Source organism: Ipomoea triloba, chromosome 10, assembly GCF_003576645.1.
Source record: "Ipomoea triloba cultivar NCNSP0323 chromosome 10, ASM357664v1".
Classification (NCBI taxonomy): Eukaryota; Viridiplantae; Streptophyta; class Magnoliopsida; order Solanales; family Convolvulaceae; genus Ipomoea; species Ipomoea triloba.
The window spans coordinates 29,568,670-29,581,087 of NC_044925.1; the positions used below are offsets into that span (position 1 = coordinate 29,568,670).

General features: G+C 36.3%; 3 protein-coding genes across 3 annotated transcripts; 2 read left to right on the forward strand and 1 right to left on the reverse strand.

Moving 5' to 3' along the window:
- Positions 1–1,788: 1,788 nt before the first annotated feature.
- Positions 1,789–6,135, reverse strand: LOC116033574 (cysteine-rich receptor-like protein kinase 2). The gene is made up of 7 exons (XM_031276324.1): positions 5,380–6,135; positions 4,577–4,690; positions 4,336–4,475; positions 3,603–3,813; positions 2,932–3,166; positions 2,693–2,843; positions 1,789–2,326 (listed from the first exon to the last, which is right to left on the reverse strand). The coding sequence occupies exons 1-7, from the start codon at positions 6,113–6,115 to the stop codon at positions 1,991–1,993; spliced, it is 1,923 nt and encodes a 640-aa protein (XP_031132184.1). The 5' UTR covers positions 6,116–6,135; the 3' UTR covers positions 1,789–1,990.
- A 1,192-nt stretch (positions 6,136–7,327) lies between these two features.
- Positions 7,328–8,140, forward strand: LOC116033450 (uncharacterized mitochondrial protein AtMg00810-like). Its single transcript, XM_031276190.1, has one exon. The coding sequence runs from the start codon at positions 7,328–7,330 to the stop codon at positions 8,138–8,140; it is 813 nt and encodes a 270-aa protein (XP_031132050.1).
- A 474-nt stretch (positions 8,141–8,614) lies between these two features.
- Positions 8,615–10,265, forward strand: LOC116033451 (proteoglycan 4-like). Its single transcript, XM_031276191.1, has 2 exons — positions 8,615–9,541; positions 9,627–10,265. Exons 1-2 carry the CDS (start codon positions 8,615–8,617, stop codon positions 10,263–10,265), a joined length of 1,566 nt encoding a protein of 521 aa, XP_031132051.1.
- Positions 10,266–12,418: the final 2,153 nt, after the last annotated feature.

The following is a 12,418-nucleotide window of genomic DNA, read 5'->3' on the forward strand; positions in this document are numbered from 1 at the left end:
ACACATAATATATATAATCCGTACATAATATATATTATATAGATATATATATATCACACACATATACACATAATATATATAGTACACACACACACGTAATATATATATAATACACACACACACACATAATATATATATACTACCCACACACACATAATATATATATACTACACACACACACACACGAGATATATATATATATATATAACACACACGTATATAATATATATACTACACACACACATGTACATAATATATATACTACACACACACATGTACATAATATATAAATATCACACACATACACCATATATATATATCTATCACGTCACACACACATACACAATATATTTGTATATACTTACTAATTTATGTGTACAACATGTCCAATACACAAAATATTCACAAATTACATACAACTTCATGGATTGGAAATTAATTCACCAATTACCTACTTTGAGTAGCTATAATTCCAACTTGAGGGGTAACTTACCTCAATCTCACTACGAACACAAGAAATTCGAAGATTGAAGCTCGGGATTCAACCTTTGCTCTTAAAATCCTAACATAGAACACAATAATACAAATATGATTCAACAAAATTCTACCCAAAACTATGAACTAGGAGTAAAAATATAACTTTTAACCGATTAAATATAAATTTTACCGAACAAATCGCGATCAAAGCTTGAAACTTGCTTCTCTCTCTCTCTCTCTCTCTCTCTCTCTCACGAAATGAAGATGAAGAAATGAAACTTTCTTCATTCTTATCACAATATATATATATATATATATATATATATACATAATAATAATAATAATAATAATAATAATAATATAATATATGGATACTTATCCATCCAAATCTATATAATAATATTATTATAATATATGGATACTTATCCATAATTATATATAATAATAATTTTACTAATAAAATATGGATGAATCTTATCTCATAAGCTTGGTACCAAAAATATTAATATTAATATTTTTGCACAAAATAATCCTTTAAGATAAAAATTTTACAATAGGTTAATTTCAAACAACATCTGGACCCCTTTTAAAACAATAACTTGATTTGAAATACGTTGGTCCAGAGTTCGCGAAACAACCTTTGTTTTGAAAGGTACATAATTATAACGAAATATTTTTTTGAAAATGTTTGGATTTAATAATAAATCCGAGATAATATTAATAAAAAGAAATTTTGGGTTTAAAATTTCGGGGTATTACAGAATAGATACTACCTTGCTGAGAAATTAACTTTTCAATTTTAACTTTGTGGGGTATTAACTCTTTGAGCTACAATGGTTAGAGAAAGTATATTCAACAAATACTACCTTGTTGAGAAATTAACTTTCCAAGTTTAACTACACTTTAATTTTTAGAAAAGCATTAAAAAGTCTATTAACTCCCTCCTCCTCCACCCACGAAATCCTGCCCTCTAGACTTTTACTCAGTCTGGACTAGACTTTAGTCGTGTACACTTTGTGCTAAATTTTTTGAAATATAAAAGTCTATTAGCTCATCTCCCTCTAGAGTACGATGTCTTAGCTTATCCCAGACCAACAATACTTTTGAAGGACTAGTTTTCACATTTTTTTTATATGCTTTATATATTCTATACTCAAGTTCATATATTCTAAACCAACTACAAATCACCTTGGGTAGAAAGAGCTATGAGACACTCTAGCATTTGAAGCAAAATCTCCTCTCATTTTTCTATGGTCTAAGAACACAACAAATAGCAAAATATAGCTATATATGGTAAATGCTTCCAATGACTTCATCTACTTTACATGTATATATGCTTTATGTCATACTTCAAGTTCATAAATTTTATACCAACTACTCACATCACATGGGGTAGAAAGAGCTCCAAGAGCCTACATGGGCAGCTCAATTAGTCGCAGAGGTGAAATTGATCACAATAAAGAACTGCAAGGGCCTGCATGGACAGCTCAACTAGTCGTAAAGATGAAATTTATCACAAGAAAGAACTGCGAGACATGGTGGCATTTGAAGCAAATTCTCCTTCTTCGAGATGATACATTGGGCTATTCCAATAACTATTAAATTCCATGGTTTTCTCATCTATGAAAGGAGGATTACTTGGATGAGGCAACTCTTCTTCCTTCTTCACAAGCATTTGCAACACCTTGGACATGGATGGCCTATGAAATGGCTCCTCTTGGATGCATAATAGCCCGATATGAACTACTCTAAAAACCTCAATTTTCACATTGATGTCGTGGTAGTTATGAAGCATTAAGTTTGTATCAAATAGCTCCTCTATTGTTCCCTCCTGGAAGTGCATCCATGCCTATTCATTGAAATGTCAAACCTTAGCTTAATATCATCAATCAATTTGGAAGTATATATAAAGTAAGAGTTAATACCCGATTCGGTCCCTTGACTATTAGAATTTCACCGCTTTGGTCATCGATTGACTTCCAAACTTGTTCAATTTTATTCCCAACTATGCAATTGTTAGTCATAATAATGTCCTCCATCAGGACTATTTTGGTTTGGACCAAAAGACTATTTTAGGCAAAAATTGCATAGTTAGGGATGAAATTAAACAAGTTTGAGAGTCGAGAACCAAAGTGGTGAAATAATACTAATAGTTGAGGACCAAATCAGGTATTAACTCTAAAAAGTAATCAAGGCCCAAGATATTTAAACATACAACATTTATCACACTAGATGAGTATTCTATGTTTTTGCTCTTGTTGTTCTGTGTTCCCATTACGATTTCTAACAATAATACTCCAAAGCTGTAAACATCTGCCTTTTCAGTTAGTTGTCCATAGATTAAGTATTCTGGAGCCATATATCCCCTGTAACAATGAGAAAGTTAACACAATTACAATTAAGATGAAATGAAGTCATTTTGAAACTTTGAAATAGAAATAAATGGTTACTAACAGCGTTCCAGCAATAGCAGTGCTTATATGGCTTTTATCTTCCTGAAAAGATCTTGCCAACCCAAAGTCGGCAATTTTAGCACGAAACCTTTGATCCAATAGGATATTGCTTGCCTTGATATCTCTATGAATAATCCGTGCCTGTGAGTTTTCATGGAGGTATATCAAGCCTTCTGTTATCCCTATAATTATGTTTAACCTCCTTTCCCAATTTAAATCTTTGCCTTTGTTTGAATCTGTGATATGTGACAAATTAAAGTATTAATGTTCAAATGTGTGACACTATCCTAGTAAGTATAATATATATATAAATATATATATATATATATGATGAGTCTCGCGATCATGTACGAATTAGTCTTCCTGTGCGAACTTAATGAATATGCCACAACTACTCCAGCTTCGTTTGCAACTATACAAGAATGCACCTGACCTACTACACGAATGCATTGCAACTATTACACGAGTGCACCCTACACGAATGCACCGTAAAAATTCGTGATTTGTTACGGTACATTCGTATAGTAATTGTGGTGCATTCTTTCAGTAATCCGCACGGGGAAAATGATTTGCATATAATCACAACTCTCTCTCTCTCTATATATATATATATATATATATATATATATGATGAATCTCTATTTTAGTACTGATACGTATTACTTAACTCACCGAAAATGAACCTATCAAGACTTTGATTTGGCATGAATTCATATACCAAAAGGCTTTCGAGGCCGGAGCAATTACAACCTAACAGCCTGACCAAATTTTTATGCGCTATATTGCTAATTATATTTATTTCATTGTAAAAATCTGCGGCTCGATATTTGTAATTAAAGAACAGCCTTTTGACAGCAATTTCTCTTCCATCTTCCATAACTCCCTGCATATATATTATTATATTGTGTTATGAAATCATGAAGTTAAGAATACAGATTACTATATATGACAAAGTTAGTGTACGTAAATATGATGTAGTCCTCCAAGCATAGTGGCACCACAACATTTAAATTTAAACTTTTAAATTAATCATTGCTTATCTTTCAATTTTAAAGTTAATGACCCATGATCTTTCAACTTTTAAGTTAAACCCCAATGGTCCTTCAACTTTTAAAGTTTAAAATGCGGTAGTCCTAAACTTTGTCCTTACTTAAATTAAGTGAAGGATCACCCCTGGTTAAAATTTAAAAGTTAAAGGACGATGTGAGTTAACTTAAAAATTGAAGAACCATTGGTGATTAACTTTGAAATTAAAGTTGAAGAACACAGTTGGTAAATTGAAAATTTATGGCTATAGAACGAGGTGCTATTATACTTGGAGTACCTCAGTTGGTATTTGCTCGACAAAGTTATTATAGATGGTAATTGGTAAATAATATGGTATGAGATCATATCAATACATAACCTTGTAAACAATACCATATCCTCCTTGTCCTAGCTTGTTGGCATCATCAAAAGATCCTGTGGCTTTCTTGAGTGTGGAATATTTGAAGTTCAAGCTACTGTCATGAAGGATCTTCACTAATTTCTTGTTGTCATTTGAACCTAGGAAATACAAGCGATAATAACATGCATGTTGATAGACATTCATTCAAAGATACTATTTTGAAAATTTTACTATATTGTACAAATAATTATATATATACCTCTTCTTTTTTTCTCCACTCTTTTCTGTTTCCAAACATAAAGACCAATGACTAACCCCACAATAAAAAGAATTACAGAACAAGCAGCTACCACTAGAATGATTACTGCATTTGCTGCAAACAAGATCATCATTAAAGAGTCAAAATTAAATTAGATCAAATTTAAGAAATATAAACACGCACGTTGAGGCCTAGCCGCATTTGAGCTCACACACATACACACATATAATATATATATATATATATATTATATGTGTGTATGTGTGTGAGCTCAAATGCGGCTAGGCCTTAACGTGCGGCCGCACCATAGATATGCAAAAATGCACCAATAGTGTTAGGAAAAGCACACCAAAGAAATGTATCAATGCACCACAAAATGCACCATTAGGTATACATCACCACAAAACGTACCATTAGGTAAACATAAACGCATCACACAGTGTTTGAAAACGCACCATTAGGTGTGGTGAGATATGATGCATTTTTTTTGTGTATGGTGTGTCTTGTGGTGCATTTCATTGCGTTTCCTAACACTATTGGTATGTTTTTGCATACCTAATGGTGCGACTACATCGACCGCACGTTAAGGACTGACCACACTGGAACTTGGCTATATATATATATATAAAGAACCTATGAACTACTGAGTGCACACCATCTAATACATGAATGCGCCCAATCTATTCTCAACCCTCAGACATGTTTGAATGATCGTAGAGACTTTAGAGTAGATTGTGTACACTTCTCATATTCCTACCTAACGTGTGGTTCTCACGTGAACGAAAGTATATATATAATATTACCTCTTGATGAGGCTTTTGTAGTTGGAATAGGATTAAGAAAGTTAGTGTGAGAATATCTCATGAAGCACCCAGTGTACAACGCACGACCCTCGGACCAAGGTAAGCATTTCAACATGGACCTAGAAGCATTCTCCAAACATTCTCTGCAGGCACTACCATTCAAAGTCCTCCAACAATTGGCCAAAACATATACCACCGGCGCCTCATCACTCCGTGCATATCCATTGTTATTGTACGCTTTTGAAACCGCTTGGAGCACAGCCCTCTTGGTTCTCTCTTGGAACAACAAATCCTTCCTAGTTCCATTCCCACAAACATAGGTGTCCTCTGGTCCTATGTTGTCTTGAAAGAAGTCGAAATTCTCGTTGCGCATGAAACAGCCATCAAGATAAACTCTGCCCCCATTATGAGGGAAGCACAGGGGTAATACACTACGGGCTTCAACGTAGCACAACGTGCAATCAACTAAAGAAAGATCGCCATAGCATTGCCCTAGTCCAAAGTTCGTATATGGTCCTTTCCCATTTACAGAAAATCCCCAGCCTTGACTGCCCATTTGAGCGCTTATGTTTTCCATAGTTGCAATGAAAAACCCAGTCCTTAGAGTGGAAACTGTTGCGTTATTATGCTCTACTTGGTGTGTACAGATCCTTTGGAGGGTTTGAGATCTTGGAACACTATTAGAAACATCTAGTAAAAGGAGAGTACTCGTAAGTAACAAAGGAAGATTTGTCATTGGAACAAAAAGATTTGTTTTCTTCATGCTTTCAACATGGAATTTTTATTCTACCCTGTTCAACACAACAAAAGTGACAAACAAATTAGCAACACGATTTTTAAAAACACTATACTAAAACTAAGTTAAAGCCATTAAACTTTAAATACTCTATCTAAACATAGCGTGAGATGGATCTGTTTTAGATAGAAATTTAATACTTATGATGAGGGGAAATCACTATTTGGTCGGGTTTGTCCTGAAACCTTTATAAAAACCTGTTTAATATGTAGGTCATTAAAAAGGCTTTAAAGTAAGTCATTCTTTGATAGAGCCTATTTAAAGCTGATAGTATAAATACCTTGTTATATGGAATACAAGTCAGATCGTATCTGGATCCTAGTTTAACTTTGTAATAAGTTCAAATAACGAGATTGGGGTGACTAAGTCCCGAGCATGTATGTGGTAGGTAAATGATGCTCAAAGTCCCTCCAAACAGCCATAAATGCGGTATTTATGGGAGAAGGAAAGGGACACATGCCGGACTCTCGGCATGACTAACACATGTCATATATGCAGTTGGTGGGCTCGGAATAGCGCCTTAGTGGCCACGTGTACACAGATTCCTAACTGTCCACTAAGGCAAGATTGGTTGACGCCTTAAATATAAGTCTCGATGCTCAAGTGGACCTGCCCGGGAAGATTGCGCCGACTTAAACTAGTCGGGTCGGCCCGTATGCTACGGAAACCAGTGCAGTCTCTGGCTAGCTCAATTGTTAGCAGTTAGATCGAGAAGGCCGAGCTTTGGTGCAAAGTCAGGAATGACTCCTCTTGATGATTTGACCAGGTACTGAGTAGGTATACGGATCATAAGGGAAGGTATTTCCGGGGGATATTTCCTACGGATCGCCTAGGGATCCATCCCGAGTTTCAAATTTTTCTTGCCGCTCGTCGTCTATAAATGGTGCATGAAGATGAGTTAAATTCATGCTTTGCCTTCTTGAGAACTCGAGGTTTCCTAAGCAAATTGCCTGACAAATATCTATGCATTCAAGTGTAGAACTATTTTTTCTTACATTCACAGGTAACGATCTCTTTCCTACTTCACCTATTATATTAAATTTTTGTTTTCCATAATTAGGGTCTTCGCCTGGTTTATCTTTCCCATTCTAACATATCTTCCCCTCATAAAAGAAGAGACATGTCAAATATTGATAGCCAGAACGCATCGATATGGTTTTATTTGTAAGAACTCATAAGAAAGATATCATGATTGCTCAGATCTATGTTGACGACATAGTTTTTGGATCAACACAAAACTGCTACAAGAACCAATTCATTACAGATATGCAAGGAGAATTTGAGATGAGTATGGTTGGTAAACTCAGTTACTTTCTGGGGCTACAGGTTAAGCAATTAGAAAATGGAATCTTTGTCTCACAAAGCAAATATGCAAGAAATCTTGTCAAAAGATTCGGAATGAATGAAAGCAAAGTTGTTAGAACACCTGTTCCAACAACAGAGAGGATCTCTAAAGATTCAGAAGGGAAAAAAGTGGAACAAACCCTGTATCGAAGCATGATAGGAGGCCTACTCTATCTAACAGCAAGCATACTAGATTTAAGCTTTGGGGTAGGAATATGTGCCAGATATCAAGCCAATCCCATGGAAACACATCTAAAAGCTGTAAAAAGAATTATCAAATATGTAAAGGGGACCATTGACCTAGGTATATGGTACTCTTTTGACACAAACCAACACCTATCTGCCTACTGCGGTGCAGACTGGGCGGGAAATATGGATGATAGAAAAAGCACATCAGGAGGATGTTTTCTACTGGGAACAAATTTGGTATCTTGGTTAAGTAAAAAACAAAGCTCTATATCCCTATCAACAGCAGAGGCCGAATATATCGTTGCTGGGAGTTGCTGTACACAACTATTATGGATGAAACAGATGTTAGAAGACTATGGGATACACCAATCAACAATGACCATATACTGTGACAACAAAAGTGCAATAGACATCTCCAAAAATCCTGTTTAGCATTCGCGAACCAAACACATCGACATCAGACACCATTTCATAAGGGAACTAGTTGAGGATGAAATTGTAACTCTCACACACATCAATACCGATAAACAATTGGCAGATACTTTACAAAAGCACTAGATGGAAACAGATTCACAAAGTTGAGATTTGAAATTGGACTATGCCAAATATAGTCAAATAAAATTAAAAAAAAAAAGATGTCTGCATCACTCAAATTGGGCCACCTACGGCCCAAATGCCCATCACTCCAATCGGGCCACCTACGGCCCAAACACCCATCTAAGCCCAGACAACAAAACCCCTGTGTCTTCTCTCCCACGACCACGACTCCATTTTCTCTCCCACGACACCACTCCACCCGCGACATCACCATCCTACCACCTCCATTCCACAAACTCCACATCTCTTAGAATGGTGAGAACCCGCTCAAACATCTCAGGAAAAACACAAGAAACACCAACCAAAGATATGAAAAGATCAAAGAAAGCTAAACCTCAAGCACCACGGAGGGGATTTTCGCAAACCGAAAGGGTCGACAGTTCCTCTGTTCCAGAATACACCGGCGACCCATCCACCATCGTCATGGATCCCATCCCTATCTCCCAAGTGCCATTCCAAGAAATCCAAGAAAGCAGAGCATCACCGGACGAAGACCCGCTATCTCCAAGTAATTCGATTCCACCCTCAGTCGAAATTGAAGAAGTAACTAACCCTATGCCAATGGCGGATAATCTGGGGGAGAATGTGATTGCTAATTTGATTGATAAACCCTATCAATCTCCGTTGACCCTCAATCAGGCGTGCCAACTGTTAGATGAAGAATCGAAAGAAGAACGGGTGAATACCCAAAAGGGGATTTTCACACCCAAACCTAGGGTTCCAAATTCGTCCCCCTCAGACACCCTTGAGAAGAATCTATATGTTTTTTCGGAAGAGGAGAGAGAAACAGAGCCTCAGAATGAGGACACCGAGATAAATTTCTACCCTAGTATGTTAAATACAGAAAACCTCACGATTCACAGCGTTGAAACCCCTGTTCCAACACGTACAGAACACCTCCCGACTCAAAATGTTGAAACCCCTGTTCCAACACCATCAACAGACAAAACACAAAGAAAGAGGAAGAGAGTAGATCCATTTGAAGGGGCAGATCCGCGAACTAAAAGACCTGAAGATTTCCCAATTTCAGCTAGACCCCCTAGAGGAAGACCTAACATACCACCTCCAAGAAAACCAAAGACAAACAAGAAAAAGCAAAAGGAAACAGAAGAGGAGACCAGCTGGAACAGTGAGAAAGAAGCAAGTGAAACTGAAGAGATATCAGAAAATGTGGGGACAAGAACACGTGCAAGAAAGTCACCAAGGAAACACACTGCCAAAGAAAAGGGAAAAGGGGTGGGTGGCTGAAGAGGAAACTGGTACACAAGCCAACACATCAAATCTGCCAAAACCCTACAGTAAATTTTTTTTAACCAAACAGAATGCCACAAAATGGGAAAAAGTCACAACCAGAAAAATCATCAATCAGAAACTCCTTGTGCTTGATAAAGTGAAGGACAGTGAACAGATCTCAGAAATTCTCATTCACAGTCAAATGCTTGGAACAATAACAAACATTGAACCATATGAAGAAAGTGTCATTCATGAATTTTACAACAATCTGGGAGCAGGAACATCAACCCCAAGTGATCCAATGTACGGAAAGATCTACCTAAGAGGTAAATTCTATAACTTTACACCCTCCATGATTAATGACTACATGGGCACCTCAACCACAGAAAACTCTGCAAACATCAATAGTGAACAAGTTGCCAAAGAATTGACAGCTGGTAATGTAAGCTTTGAGAAGAACAAAATCAAAGCAGCCTCTCTGACAAGCAAGTATGCCATACTCCAAAAGATTGCTCTAGTCAACTGGATGCCCTCACTCCATGAAAACACTATTAAGTGGAGTCTAGCAGAACTACTATACAAGATTGGTAAAAGAATCAAGATCAACTTTGGAGAGATTGTGCACAGCCAGATCATGAACTTAGTAGGAAATGGAACCCCCAAAGCTTCTCTAATATTCCCCAACCTGATTTACACACTGCTGGTCCAACAAGTACTCAAGCAATAGAAACCCACAATTCCAGTCAAAACACTCTCAATAACCATCAAACTAAGGAAGGGAACACACCAAAATGACTTGACAACTACCACTCCAAAGGAAGATCCAACAGATAAAACCATCCTCCTAAAATACTTCCAGAAAGACTAAAAGAAATAGTGAAAGAAGAGAAAAGGATCACAAAGAGACATCTAGAACTCAAAGAAGAAAAAACAGAGGTAGTACAGTGGCTGCAAGCACTAAAGAAAGACACAAAAGAAGAAATCAGTCAAGAAGAAAGACAAGAAGAAGAAGAAGAAGAAGAAACTCAAGGAGAAAACTCAGAAGAAGAAGGTGATCAAGAAGAGAGTCAAGAAGAAAGTCAAGAAGAAGAAGAAGAAACTCAAGATGTTGAAAACTCTGTTTCAACACCTTCAGAAAATTTTTGAGCAAAAAAGGGGGAGAAGTTTTTATGTTTGGTATGTTTTTTGGTATTCTGGGTATTCTGGCCTTACTGGCTTTTGGAGAAGTATTCTGGCTTTTTGTGATAATTATGTTAGTAGGTTAGACTATGCTGATATTAGTTACAGCATCTTTTGTTGCTGATGTACTGTCCCAAAAAGGAACAGTATGCTGCTGCTAGTTATTGCATTGTCCTTGATGTAGTGAAAATCAAGAAGGAGGAACAGTATGCTACTATTTTTTTTTTTTGCATTGTCTTTGGGTAAGTATGACAACACTAATGTCTCCTTTATACTCCCAAGACCACTATGAACTCAAGTCACAAACAGAAGATTCATAATTCAACAAAGTCCTAAAAGGGAGGATCAACTAAGGGGGAGAAATCAAGGTTTTTTCCAAAAATTTGACAAAGGGGGAGAATGTTGAATTAAAAAGTTTGTCTTAATTGTTGGCAAAAAGGAATCCCAATTAAAGTCGGAAAGAAGATCACAAAGACTGAAGATCAAATCCCAAACAAACTAGGAATAATACTAGTACTGTTTTTATTCTGATTAGTTGACTATTTAAAGAACTTCTCAACTAAACCCAAGATACGAATTCCCTAGCTAACATTGTGAGGTATAAGAGGTTTTTGAGAGGATTCTAAATTCCCCTAGAAAGTAGTACATGTGTTTAGGTTACAATAGATTAGATAGAAGAAGATAAATCTATTGTGTGATCTCTGGTCCCAAAACTGTGTACTTTGAATATTAAGCTTTTAGTGGATTTAGGCAAATTCTCAAGACTAAGAAGTGCCTCGCAAATTAGGGTTTTTCCCAAATTGCGTTATCAAGTCTCTTGTGTTACAACTATTGTTTTAACATCTCTGTGTGCTGCGCGTTACATTTTTCAGCTGGCGAAGGTAATTTCCAAATGAAGCTGGAGCAAGCTTCATAAATGTCTCAATGTCAACCATTACTTCAAAATGGTTTGGTGAAGATGAAAAGAATGTCCGAGCTTTGTTCACTCTTGCAGCCAAGATTTCTCCTACACTTATTTTCGTGGATGAGATTGATAGCATGCTTGGGCAGCGAACAAGGGTTGGAGAACATGAAGACATGCAGAAAATCAAGAATGAATTCATGACACATTGGGATGGACTGCTGACAAAATTTGGTGAGCGCATTCTTGTTCTTGCAGCAACTAATAAACCATTTGACCTGGGTGAAGCAATTATCATACGGTTCGAGTGCGGGTATATTTATATTGTCAAAAGGAGGTGTGTTTCTTATGCATTTTGCTTCTGAAGCTTTTCCTCTCGGGAAAACTTTAAAAGGTTTTTTTTGGTTTAAGATGAATCTATGTAAAGATTAGACATGAATTTGGTATTAAGTATAACATTTAATTTTTGAATTACAAATAGTATCAGTTTTTTTTTTGAAGGTAAACGTAGCTATTCCATTAATTCATAACATAAAACGTTTACATCAACGATTAATAAAATGGTAAACCATTCCTTACAGTCAGACATAGAAACAACTTTTCTAACTATGCTATAGAAAACTTGAATCGCAGACTGTTTCATAACTAGGAAGCTATGTTCTTTCAAGGAGCTTAAAGCTTCATCAAAGATCTGGGTCTTTGTCATCATTCTTTTTTACTCGCCCAGGTTAAGATCAACACTTGCCGAAACCAAAGTAAACGATTTATGCTAATGATAATGAAAAGCTCGTGAAAGTAAC

What these genes read in the sequence shown, in the direction of transcription:
- LOC116033574 (XM_031276324.1), bottom strand. Translation starts at nt 6,115, where the DNA reads ATGACAAATCTTCCTTTGTTACTTACGAGTACTCTCCTTTTACTAGAT. An exon ending in TACAAAAGCCTCATCAAGAG is followed by an intron (nt 4,691 to 5,379) that starts GTAATATTATAT and finishes TCTTGTTTGCAG; the next exon opens with CAAATGCAGTAATCATTCTA. An exon ending in CATCTAGTGTGATAAATGTT is followed by an intron (nt 2,327 to 2,692) that starts GTATGTTTAAAT and finishes TTCAATGAATAG; the next exon opens with GCATGGATGCACTTCCAGGA.
- LOC116033450 (XM_031276190.1), top strand. Translation starts at nt 7,328, where the DNA reads ATGGTTTTATTTGTAAGAACTCATAAGAAAGATATCATGATTGCTCAG.
- LOC116033451 (XM_031276191.1), top strand. Translation starts at nt 8,615, where the DNA reads ATGAAAAGATCAAAGAAAGCTAAACCTCAAGCACCACGGAGGGGATTT. An exon ending in CCAAAGAAAAGGGAAAAGGG is followed by an intron (nt 9,542 to 9,626) that starts GTGGGTGGCTGA and finishes TTAACCAAACAG; the next exon opens with AATGCCACAAAATGGGAAAA.